The sequence below is a fragment of the Coregonus clupeaformis genome, chromosome 21, assembly GCF_020615455.1.
Source record: "Coregonus clupeaformis isolate EN_2021a chromosome 21, ASM2061545v1, whole genome shotgun sequence".
In the NCBI taxonomy this organism is placed as follows: Eukaryota; Metazoa; Chordata; class Actinopteri; order Salmoniformes; family Salmonidae; genus Coregonus; species Coregonus clupeaformis.
The window spans coordinates 3748365-3762076 of record NC_059212.1 but is presented as its reverse complement, the minus strand read 5'-3'; the positions used below and the strand labels follow the sequence as shown (position 1 = coordinate 3762076).

At 44.1% G+C, this 13712-nt stretch overlaps 1 protein-coding gene across 2 annotated transcripts in view; it reads right to left on the bottom strand.

The window, feature by feature from the left end:
- The window catches only part of ptk2ba (protein tyrosine kinase 2 beta, a), a 49230-nt gene extending 42661 nt beyond the window's left edge, over positions 1-6569 (bottom strand). The window contains exons 1-2 of one of the 2 annotated variants that reach the window (XM_041847282.2): positions 6351-6569; positions 1208-1483 (exon numbers count right to left, since the gene is read on the bottom strand). In XM_041847282.2, coding sequence (XP_041703216.1) covers positions 1208-1405 — 198 coding nt within the window. In that variant the 5' untranslated portion in view covers positions 1406-1483; positions 6351-6569. The remainder of the gene's footprint in view (positions 1-1207; positions 1484-6350) is intronic. The other variant, XM_041847283.2, reaches the window with a different exon arrangement.
- Positions 6570-13712: the final 7143 nt, after the last annotated feature.

Below are 13712 nucleotides of genomic sequence, written 5' to 3'. Positions count from 1 at the left end.
ACCAGGACGACTGATCCGTGTAAAGGAAAGAATGAATGGGGCCATGTTTCGTGAGATTTTGAGTGAAAACCTCCTTCCATCAGCAAGGGCATTGAAGATGAAACGTGGCTGGGTCTTTCAGCATGACAGTGATCCCAAACACACCGCCCGGGCAACGAAGGAGTGGCTTCGTAAGAAGCATTTCAAGGTCCTGGAGTGGCCTAGCCAGTCTCCAGATCTCAACCCCATAGAAAATCTTTGGAGGGAGTTGAAAGTCCATGTTGCCCAGCGACAGCCCCAAAACATCACTGCTCTAGAGGAGATCTGCATGGAGGAATGGGCCAAAATACCAGCAACAGTGTGTGAAAACCTTGTGAAGACTTACAGAAAACGTTTGACCTGTGTCATTGCCAACAAAGGGTATATAACAAAGTATTGAGAAACTTTTGTTATTGACCAAATACTTATTTTCCACCATAATTTGCAAATAAATTCATAAAAAATCCTACAATGTGATTTTCTGGATTTTTTTTTCTCATTTTGTGTGTCATAGTTGACGTGAACCTATGATGAAAATTACAGGCCTCTCTCATCTTTTTAAGTGGGAGAACTTGCACAATTGGTGGCTGACTAAATACTTTTTTTCCCCACTGTAACTACTTTATTGAGAAAAAAATTTACCTACTATGCCTGTGATATGTGGTTGTCTCACCTAGCTATTTTAAGATGAATGCACTCACTAACTGTAAGTCGCTCTGGATAAGAGCATTTGATAAATGACTAAAATGTAAGTTATCGTTCCACATTATGTATTGATTATTACGTGTTTTACTGTTCTATTATTTCTCTAATGTTCCTTCTCTTGTTGGAAAGGGCCCCGGAAGTAAACATTACACTGTTAGTCTACACCTGTTGTTTACCAAGCATGTGATGAATAACATTTGATTTGATTCCGACAATCAAAAGGTTTGATGATGAATCAGGTGTGTAAAGCCAAAACTAAAACGTGTACCCTTTGGGTAACAAACATTGCTTTATATTAATACTACAGTCCCTCCTGTAGCTCAGTTGGTAGAGCGTGGCGCTTGCAACGCCAGGGTTGTGGGTTCGATTCCCACGGGGGGGGGGCAGTATGAAAATGTATGCACTCACTAACTGTAAGTCGCTCTGGATAAGAGCGTCTGCTAAAATGTAAATATGATAATAAGAGTACAGTGATGTCACTAACCCGTACAGTCATGCCGTCATGACAACGGACTAGTTTAAAGTTTTTCCCCAGGTTAGCGCTGTTGCTGGTGAAACACACTTTGATGATCTTTGTCGGACCGCTGTCCCCAGCAACCGTCGTCTGGGATGTGTCCGAGGACTCCGATTGGCGAGAGGGCGCCACACCCCTCCAAGACAACGTGCTGCTGTCACCTGACATCACTGCACACCCTGTCACCACGACACACACACACACACACACACACACTCACATGTACACACACTCACAGCATCGCCACTTCACAACAGGAGAAGGGGAGAGAGGAGGGCGAGAGAGAGGTCAACACGTTAGACTGGGAGAAACATCTAAGAATGTGTGTGTGTGTGTGTTGTGGTAATGTCATCCCTGGAGCTTGCCACCTAGTTCTCCAATGTGTGTGTGTGTGTGTGTGCGTCACACAAGCTGAGCGTGTACACACAGGTGGGGATGTAGCAACACTTCCTGTGTGTGTGTGTAGGCACAAGAGGTGTGGGCTACTAAGGCACTCCTTGGTAAACACTAGAAACCACATCCTTGCCAACTACAGGCTTCACTCAACACATGAACAGGAAGACACTCCACACACTCACTAGCATGGGTTGAGACAGGACCTAGACAGGACCTCGAGTCACTATGGAATCATATATGCCATTTAGCACACGCTCGTATACAAAGAAACTTACAGTCAAGCACACATTTTACGTTCGGGTGGTCCCGGGAAATCGAACCCACTCTCCTGGCATTGCAAACGCCATGCTCTACCAACTGAACTACAGAGGACCTCCTCATAAGCATCCAGCTGTTTTAGAAGCTCTCATTTCAGTCTGCTGGATAAAACATGGTCAGTCAGACCTAACAGACAGTCAGCGGTGATGAAACACATTAAAACAGGAAATCGAGGAGGAAGTGAGAGAGACAGAACAGACGGAACCCTGTCTGCACTGTGGTACACTACCAACCATCACTACCACCACTGTAAAGGGAAGGGGGAGGAGAGCAGAGGAGAGGGTTGTGTTAACCTCCATTCTGGGGACGTAGGGAAAGAGACGGAGATATCGTGGACGTAGGTCGGGGTGCCTTGTAAGGATCCGACGGCGAGCGAGTAAACTGCCTCTTCCATCAATCCTATTAGCCAATGTTCAATCATTTGAGAATAAATTGGATGACCTAAGATTACGGTTATCCTACCAACGGGACATTAAAAACTGTAATATCTTATGTTTCACCGAGTCGTGGCTTAACGACGACATGGACAACATACAGCTAGCGGGCTATACGCTACATCGGCAGGATAGAACGGCTGACTCCGGTAAGACAAGGGGTGGCGGTCTGTGTATATTTGTAAACAACAGCTGGTGCACAAAATCAAATACTAAGGAACTCTCGAGGTTTTGCTCGCCTGAGGTAGAGTAGCTTATGATAAGCTGTAGACCACACTATTTACCCATTTTTCATAGCTGTCTATTTACCACCACAAACCAATGCTGGAATTAAGATTGCACTGAATGAGCTGTATAAGGACATTAGTGAACAGGAAAACGCTCAACCAGAGGTAGCGCTCCTAGTGGCCGGGGACTTTAATGCAGGGAAACTTAAATCCGTTCTACCTAATTTCTACCAGCAAGTTAAATGTGCAACCAGAGGAAAAAAAACTCTAGACCACCTTTACTCCACACACAGAGACGCGTACAAAGCTCTCCCTCGCCCTCCATTTGGCAAATCTGACCATAACTGATTCCTGCTTATAAGCAAAAACTAAAGCAGGAAGCACCAGTGACTTGGTTAATAAAAAAGTGGTCAGATGACGCAGATGCTAAGCTACAGGACTGTTTTGCTAGCACAGACTGGAACATGTTCTGGGATTCTTCAGATAGCATTGAGGAGTACACCACATCAGTCACTGGCTTCATCAATAAGTGCATCAATGACGTCATCCCCACAGTGACCGTACGTACATACCCCAACCAGAAGCCATGGATTACAGGCAACATCCACACTGAGCTAAAGGGTAGGGCTGCCACTTTCAAGGAGCGGGACTCTAATCCGGACACTTATAAGATATCCTGCTATGCCCTCCGACGAACCATCAAACAGGCAAAGCGTCAATACAGGACTAAGATTGAATCGTACTACACCGGCACCGACACTCGTCAGATGTGGCAGGGCTTGCAAACTATTACAGACTACAAAGGGAAGCACAGCTGCGAGCTGCCCAGTGACACGAGCCTACCAGACGATCTAAATTACTTCTCTGCTCACTTCGAGGCAAGCAACACTGAAGCATGCATGAGAGCATCAGCTGTTCCGGATGACTGTGATCATGCTCTCCGTAGCCGATGTGAGTAAGACTTTTAAGCAAGTCAACATTCACAAGGCCGCAGGGCCAGACGGATTACCAGAACGTGTACTCCGAGCATGCGCTGACCAACTGGCAAGTGTCTTCACTGACATTTTCAACATGTCCCTGACTGAGTCTGTAATACCAACATGTTTCAAGCAGGCCACCATAGTCCCTGTGCCCAAGAACACTAAGATAACCTGCCTAAATGACTACCGACCCCAAAGCCATGAAGTGCTTTGAAAGGCTGGTCATGGCTCACATCAACACCATTATCCCAGAAACCCTAGACCCACTCCAATTTGCATACCGCCCCAACAGATCCACAGATTATGCAATCTCTATTGCACTCCACACTGCCCTTTCCCACATGGACAAGAGGAACACCTACGTGAGAATGCTATTCATTGACTACAGCTCAGCGTTCAACACCATCACTAAGCTAAGGACCCTGGGACTAAACGCCTCCCTCTGCAACTGGATCCTGGACTTCCTGACGGGCCGCCCCCCAGGTGGTAAGGGTTGGTAACAACACATCTGCCACGCTGATCTTCAACACAGGGACCTCTCAGGGGTGCATGCTCAGTCCCCTCCTGTACTCCCTGTTCACCCATGACTGCATGGCCAGACACGACTCCAACACCATTAAGTTTGCAGACGACACAACAGTGGTAGGCCTGATCACCGACAACAAGGAGACAGCCTATAGGGAGGAGGTCAGACACCTGGATGTGTGGTGCCAGGATAACAACCTCTCCCTCAACGTGATCAAGACAAAGGAGATGATTGTGGACTGCAGGGGAAAAAAAGAGGACTGAGCACGTCCCCATTCTCATCGACGGGGCTGTAGTGGAACAGGTTGAGAGCTTCAAGTTCCTTGGTGTCCACATCACCAACAAACTATTATGGTCCAAACACACCAAAACAGTTGTGAAGAGGGCACGACAAAGCCTATTCCCCCACAGGAGACTGAAAAGATTTGGCATGGGTCCTCAGATCCTCAAAAAGTTATACAGCTGCACCATCAAGAGCATCCTGACTGGTTGCATCACCGCCTGGTATGGCAACTGCTTGGCCTCCGACCGCAAGGCACTACAGAGGGTAGTGCGTACGGCCCAGTACATCACTGGGGCCAAGCTTCCTGCCATCCAGGACCTCTATACCAGGCGGTGTCAGAGGAAGGCCCTCAAAATTGTCAAAGACTCCAGCCACCCTAGTCATAGACTGTTCTCTCTGCTACCGCACGGCAAGCGGTACCGGAGTGCCAAGTCTAGGTCCAAAAGACTTCTCAACAGCTTCTACCCCCAAGCCATAAGACTCCTGAACAGCTAATCATGGCTACCCGGACTATTTGCACTGCCCCCCCACCCCCACCCCATCTTTTTACGCTGCTGCTAATTATGTACATATCTACCCACATGTACATATTACTTCAACTACCTCAACTAGCCGGTGCCCCCGCACATTGACTCTGCACCGGTACCCCCCTACAACACTTTTTTGTTGTTGTTTTATTTTACTTTTTTATTTAAAATAAATGCACTGTTGGTTAAGGGCTGTAAGTAAGCATTTCACTGTAATGTCTGCACCTGTTGTATTCGGCGCATGTGGCCAATACAATTTGATTTGATTTGATTACTACTAAAACACATAAATTACTATCTCCTAAACCAGCGGTTCTCAAACCTTTTCACTCAGGCCCCCCTTCCAGCATTGGGGAACATCCCGCGCCCCGCCACATCTATTTCTATAGGCACAAGCACTGTTCATGACACAAACTGTTCACACCCCTCTTGTTGGCGGAGATAAAATGTTGCAGGTTTAAAGCTTATTTCCTGCAATTCTACCCATTTTGTCATGGGGTGAAGAGAATTGTGCAGTTTTAAAGCACATTTTCTTGCAATTATATACATGTCTAATGTGTATTCATGTGATATACATTTACATTACATTTTAGCAGACGCTCTTATCCAGAGCGACTTACAGTTAGTGAATACATTTTATATACTGGCCACCCGTGGGAATTGAACCCACAACCCTGGCGTTGCAAACGCCATGCTCTATCAACTGAGCTACATCCCTGCCGGCCATTCCCTCCCCTACCCTGGACGACGCTGGGCCAATTGTGAGCCGCCCATGAGTCTCCCGGTCGCGGCCGGCTGCGACAGAGCCTGGATTCGAACCAGGATCTCTAGTGGCACAGTTAGCACTGCGATGCAGTGCCTTAGACCACTGCGCCACTCAGGAGGTATATTTGAGTGACTCAAACATTACAACAAAATATATGTATCTATCTATAAAAAAAAACGTATGCTGACATGGGCTAGTTGATCTGGACATTTCTGATAAGTTATAAATAGCATTGAATGACATGACAAGAGGAACTGATGACGCAACTACCCAATTTCGAAATGGCACCTTGTGCATTCTGCTATTACAACTTTCAAGAGTAAGTTGAAAACCGGACTGAGTTTATTTTTTTTGAGGTGTCTAATAACCATCTATCTACCATGTTAACCCTTTAGCCTGCTATAATACACCATAAACTGAATAAACATAAGACGGACGAACATGAAAGGGTTGGTTTTAACTTAATGCAGGACATAAAAAGTAAAAGTGACAATCCAACATCCCGACTATATCTATAAATCTAAATCTACAGGCAAACATTTTGAAAAATCGAAATAATTTACAGATGAAAAGCTACATTGTAGCCAGAGCCATCTATTAAGAACATATCAAGACTGTACTGTGACCGTGCGCAATTTCATGACTTAATTCACCCACCTGCTCAATGCCCGCGCTGTATCTAAAGTTCTGCCATGCATGCACCCGTTTTTGTGGTGACGAGGGAGAGATAATACACAGCCTACAGGCCTTTCTCTCTGTACTGTTTGTATGTGTGTGTTTGTGACAATTACAGCCGGTAGTGAAGAAGGCTTCTGACACTTCTAAGCCACACCCAGGCGTTGTTACTTCCTGATTTCGGAAAATATGACGACAGCACGCGCACATTGTATTAAAACATTAATTTTTCAATTGGGTATGACGGGGAGGGGGGCAGGAGGGCATCAAAATAGTCGCGGGTAGAGGAATTCTCTTTCACTAGTCAGTGCTGCTCCGGAGAGGACAAGAAGTAACTTAAATGTACTAGTAAACGTGTTTTACATTAGACACACGAGGGCGCTATTTACTCATTTTTCAACTGTCGCATGTGCCCATATCATAATAATTGGTAATAGTGAGAGGTTAGCGTGTATTGGGGGTATGATCTTTGACCCTCTGTAACTTTTGCCCTCATCATTATTCACGATTCAGTCAGGATTATCCGTAATCATGGTAGCGTCCACATTAATGTAGAAGTGTTTAGAAACATATTATATTCTTATATTCTTATTTACAATAAAAGTGACAATGCACAAAACATTATTTACCATTCATTTCTATTGGGCAGAAAATATTCTGAAACAGTCATTATTGCTCATATTTATCAAGGATGTTAATAATTTCGGACCCCACTGTATGTTGTGCCATCAAAAGTGTTAAAGTGACGGCATATAGGTTTTTTTTCCAATGTCCTCGTATGGATGGTGTTTTTTACGTGCTGGACTTTAGAAACAGATCCCATCATATCCATATGGGATCTAGTTTCCTCTAGGTACAGATCTAGGATCAGTTTCCAATCCTAACCCCAGATCAGCGTCTAGGGTCAACCTCACCCTACACCTGGGACTGAGCTTGAGCTGCACCTGCCTGCCGCTGTCCGCCAGTGACCGCCAGTGGTATAAAGTAATATAATAATAATAATAATAATAATAATATAATATATAATATAATATAATATATAATATGCCATTTAGCAGACGCTTTTATCCAAAGCGACGTACAGTCATGTGTGCATACATTTTTTACATATGGGTGGTCCCGGGGATCGAACCCACTACCCTGGCGTTACAAGCGCCGTGCTCTACCAATTGAGCATGGCGCTTTAAGTAAAAATACTTTAAAGTACTACCTAAGTAGTTTCTCGGGGTATCTGTACTTTACTTTACTAATGTATATTTTTGACAACTTGTACTTTTACGTCACTACATTCCTATAGAAAATAATGTAGTTTTTACTCTATACATTTTCCCTGACACCCAAAAGTACTCTTAACATTTTGAATGCTTAGCAAGACAGGAAAATGGTCCAATTCACACACTTATAAAGAGAACATCCCTGGTCATCTCTACTGCCTCTGATCTGGCGGACTCACTAAATACAAATGCTTTGTTTGTATATGATGTCTGAGTGTTGGAGTGTGCCCCTGGCTATCCGTAAATAAAAAAAACAAGAGAATGGTGCCGTCTGGTTTGCTTAATATAAGGAATTTGAATTACATTTTACTTTTGATACTTAAGTATAAAGAGCATTCGGAAAGAATTCAGACCCCTTGACTTTTTCCAAATGTTGTTACGTTTCAGCCTTATTCTAAAATGTATTAAATAGTTTTTTCCCTTCATCAATCTACACACAATACCCCATAATGACAAAGCAAAAACAGGTTTTTAAATTTTAGCAAATGTATAAAAAAAAAATGGAAATGTCACATGTACATAAGTATTCAGACCCTTTACTCAGTACTTTGTTGAAGCACCTTTGGCAGTGATTACAGCCTCGAGTCTTCTTGGGTATGACGCTACAAGCTTGGCACACCTGTATTTGGGGAGTTTCTCCGATTCCTCTCTGCAGATCCTCTCAAGCTCTGTCAGGTTGGTTGGGGAGCTTCGCTGCACAGCTATTTTCAGGTCTCTCCAGAGATGTTAGATCGGATTCAAGTCCGGGCTCTGGCTGGGTAACACTCAAGGACATTCAGAGACTTGTCCAGAAGCCACTCCTGTGTTGTCTTGGCTGTGTGCATAGGGTCGTTGTCCTGTTGGAAGGTGAACCTTCGCCCCAGTCTGAGGTCCGGAGCACTCTGGAGCAGGTTTTCATCAAGGATCTCTCTGTACTTTGCTCCGTTCATCTTTCCCTCAATCCTGACTAGTCTCCCAGTCCCTGCCGCTGAAAAACATCCCCACAGCATGATGCTGTCACCACTATACTTCACCATAGGGATGGTGCGAGGTTTCCTCCAGACGTGACGCTTGGCATTCAGGCCAAAGAGTTCAATCCTGGTTTCATCAGACCAGAGAATCTTGTTTCTCATGGTCTGAGAGTCCTTTAGGTGCAATTTGGCAAACTCCAAGCGGGCTGTCTTGAGCCTTTTACTGAGGAGTGGCTTCCATCTGGCCACTCTACCATAAAGGCCTGATTGGTGGAGTGCTGCAGAGATGGTTGCCCTTCTGGAAGATTCTCCAATCTCCATAGAGGAACTCTGGAGCTCTGTCAGAGTGACCATTGGGTTCTTGGTCAACTCCCTGACCAAGGCCCTTCTCCCCCGATTGCTCAGTTTGGCCGGGCGACCAGCTCTAGTTAGAGTCTTGGTGGTTCCAAACTTCTTCCATTTAAGAATGATGGAGGCCACTGTGTTCTTGGAGACCTTCAATGATGCAGACATTTTTTGGTACCCATTCCCAGATCTGTGCCTTCGACCTCATGGCTTGGTTTTTGCTCTGACATGCACTGTCAACTGTGGGACCTTATATAGAGGTGTGTGCCTTTCCAAATCATGTCCAATCAATTGAATTTACCACAGGTGGACTCCAATAAAGTTGTAGAAACATCTCAAGGATGATCAATGGAAACAGGATGCACCTGAGCTCAATTTAGAGTCTCATAGCAAAGGGTCTGAATACTTATTTAAATAAGGTATTTCTGTTTCTAAAAACCTGTTTTCACTTTGTCATTATGGGGCATTGTGTGTAGATTGATGAGGAAAAAATAAATATTTAATCAATTTTAGAATAAGGCTATAACGTAACAAAATGTGGAAAAAGTAAAAGGGGTCTGTATACTTTCCGAATGCACTGTATTTGAGCAATTACATTTACTTTTGATACTTAAGTATATTTAAAACCAAACACTTTTGACACTTTTACTCAAGTAGTATTTTACTGGGTGACTTTCACTTTTACTTGAGTCATTTTCTATTAAGGTATCTTTACTTTTACTCAAGTATAACAATTGCGTACTTTTTCCCACCACTGGTGAGCGCCCCCTGGCGATACACATCTGTCTCTGCCCACCTTGTAGTGTGTTTGTGGAGGGATGGACCGCGACAGAACACAATACACATCTAGTAGCTACTAGGGCTACAGTAGCCGAACCTAAACACAACAACCAGAGTTATCGGGTCAAACTGAAGGTCAAAGGTCCCATGGCGTTCTACTTTTTCACTTCCTACAACTGGATTCTCAACAACTTGCAGCAGTTGAGTAGGGCTGTCTGTCGTTGCAGCCTGGTCTCTACTTGACATTTACAATGTTACGTGTCGTCTATGAGACCAGGCTGCAGCTGTAGGTTAGGGGTCACCTCCTCCTTGCTGCATTTACAGCGAAACCAGCATTGTCTCACACACACACACACACACACACACACACACACACACACACACACACACACACCGTCCCCTCTGCACACACACACACACACACACACACACACACACACACACACACACACACACACACACACACACACCGTCCTCTCTGCACACACACACACACACACACCGTCCCCTCTGCACACACACACACACACACTGTCCCCTCTGCACACACATCTGCTAAGGTGTGGATTTGCATGCATCAAAAGTCCCAATGCAAAGTTACACCTCACTTTTCTATTTTTCGAGTTGTTTCATAAAACCGATCATAATTCCGAAGAATGCAGAAGTCATGCCAGAAAATGTTTTTTTTTCAGGGTGTGACGTAATATGGAGACAAGCCCGCCTATTCCCTATAATGTAAACTCCAACAGAAATAACTTCAAATGTACAACTTCAAATTGAACCAAATCGTTTGCACTCATGACTACTGCTTTCAATTTACATGCAAATACTTGATGAATTTATTGTTACAAATCAGCTTGCAAGGTCATGCAGTGCTAACGTTAGCTTTACTAGCCTGCTTATGTTAGCCCTATCGGCTAACGTAACGTTAGCACTGCATGAGTCAGCCAGTTACAACCAAGTTATTAAGTCTTTGACCACACTGTGTTGTTACTTTGGTGAGTAAAAACTCATGCTTTCACACACACACACACACACACACACACACACACACACACACACACACACACACACACACACACACACACACACACACACACACAACACACACACACACAAATACACACACACACACACACACACACACAAACACACACACACACATACTTTTGATCGTTTTGTTTCCAATTGGCCCTATATCCATTACAGGTGGGGGTTCTTGATCAGCTAATTAGCATAAAAATACAAATAAAAATGAATCCGTTAGTTTAAGCTAGAGATATATAGATATATTTTGCGTTGGATATGTCTCAATCCACCGCATCCGCCGATGTCGCACTTTCGCATCTGCGTTGGAAAGGTGACAGAGCTAGAGCCTGTGTTCGTCAGACCACGACATCGTCTGCAGCGTCTGAACGGTTTGGCCTACATACTATTATAACCCCTCTGTGGAAAGATGAGACTCTCACGAATATGTACTGTACATGTCGGTTGTTTTGCTCTAGGACGCCTCACAAGACTCGTCTAAAGGTCCCCCGGTACCAGTTGAAAAAAATCAATGGAAGTACATATGGAGACTGTTTAATGCCCAAAATATAGGGTTAAATACAAGTAAAAAAATAAAATACACGAATCCTGATCTTTCTTATATCTCTCAGATATAGGAGAGACACTTCAGAACAAACTTCCTTTTGATTTTTTGGGGGGGACTATCTGTTGTTCCATGTAGTTAATATTCTATTTCAAAGTGTTTGTATGGGCCAAAAGCAGCAAAGCCCCCCCCCAAAAAATGTATCATCTCTGGCTTAGACTGTGATGGGTTAAAGTTCAACAGATACTCTCTCAACTACTCAAGGTCATGTGACAGGATGTTATATACTTGCTGCCAGTGAGAATCTGTGTTTGTTTGGTATGATATGGGCTAGTGTGTGAAAAAGTCTGCATGTGAATGTCAATGTCAAATACTTATGTACCTAGGGCCCTATAAAATCTGTTTTATTTTTCGCCTGATTCCATTTAGTTTTTCCCCAAATTCCGTTTTCTCCATTTTGTTTTTCCAGGTTTCCATTTCCCCCATTTTCTTTCGGTTTTCGTTTTTAAAATCACACTTTTTTTATTTGAAAAACAACAAAATTGGATGTTCTATGTCCACAATAATGCTTCAACCACACCAGGATACCTCTTTTGAAGTCTGGGAAAAATCTAAGAAATTTAGATTTTTGGTTTTAGATTCTTTAATTCAACTGCACACCAGCCAGAGACCGTTGTTTGGTTAGCGATGTATCTGTAGAGCTCCTGATTACAGAGTTTACAAAACAAATTGCCACCGGATTGATGCAAATAATCATGATATAATTCTGCCAGGGAGGCCTAGGCTACTTTGTAGTTAACATTTAATTGAGAAGGATTTCAGGAAAGCATTTCTATCTACCAGAAGACGGTTGTCATCACATTAGCATAATCGCTAACGGCTACATAAAGTGGTAGACAAACGCGCGCACACAGACAGGGGCATTGCTGTGCTGTTGCCTCTTCAGAAAGCTGAAGGAAAATACCAATCACTGATGCATTTTGATTCATGCATCATGTCTTATGATAATGTTGGGCAAATTAATGTATTTTCTAATTAGTTCAATACATTTAGTTGATTTCCTACTAAGTTCCATACATTTAGTTGATTTCCTACTAAGTTCCATACATTTAGTTGATTTCCTACTAAGTTCCATACATTTAGTTGATTTCCTACTAAGTTCCATACATTTAGTTGATTTCCTACTAAGTTCCATACATTTAGTTGATTTCCTACTAAGTTCCATACATTTAGTTGATTTCCTACTAAGTCCATGTTCTCAGTAATGTGATTTTTATAGGTCCTCTTACACACAAATCCCTATATAATACTCATACCCAGAAATGAGGTCTTCTTAAAGGTGTGTGTGTGTTAACCCTCTCTCTCCTTTGTTATAGGTCTGACAGTGACAGTAGGTGGCCTATGAGAACAACATACTGCGACAGACAATCCTCCCACACACACACACACACACACACACACAGCTGACGGAGGAGCACCAACCCCAATACTAGATGAAGATAACCTCGTTGCTACAGGGCAAATGTACCAAACCATATCTCAGGGAGTGTGTGTGAATGTGTGTGAGTGTGTATGAGCAGTAGTTCTGTGTTGTGAGCGAGGGCTACAGGCATGATGTCTAAGCAGCATCATCCTATCATGGACCCTGAGGGACCCTGAGGGACCCTGAGGGAACCTGAGGGACCCTGAGGGAACCCCCCCCATGTACCCCTGGCCCTCTCCCCCACTCCAAGGACAGGGACAGGAAGGGAGACAGGGACAGGGACAGCGAGGGGACTGCTATCTCCACAGCCCCCGTCATAGAACCACAGTCCCACACAGCAGCACACACATCTCCTACACATACAGACCAACACACAAAGCCCCTATACGTACATACAAACCCACGCAGACCAACAACCAAGACCCTGTTTTTACACAGAGCCTGCTCCCACACACAGCCCCTGGTACCATGGTCCCAGCCCGTACCCTCTCCCTAACCCCAGCCCTCACCTTCTTCCTAACCTCAGCCCTCACCTTCTCCCTAACCCCAGCCCTCACACACACTCACACACACTCACCACACACGTACACGTACACAAACGTACATACCATACAGAATGGTGTCTGTCGAGAGTGTGGTCAATTTCTCTCTCACAAGCGATACACTTTCTTTCTTTCTCTCTCTCTCCATTTCTATCCTCTCCCTCTCTCCAGCGGAGTGACTGTTGATGATGTCATGTCCCAGTGTGTGTCCCGGGGGGGGGTGGGACTAACTCAGAGTACGCACTGCACAGCCTATCACAGAGCAGAGACTTCCTGGTCAGAGTTTACATATACATCACATCGATCAATCAGATGTTGTTTGTCTCAGAGGGAAAATCAGCCAAGGTCACACAGAAAAGACAGAATGAATAAACACTAC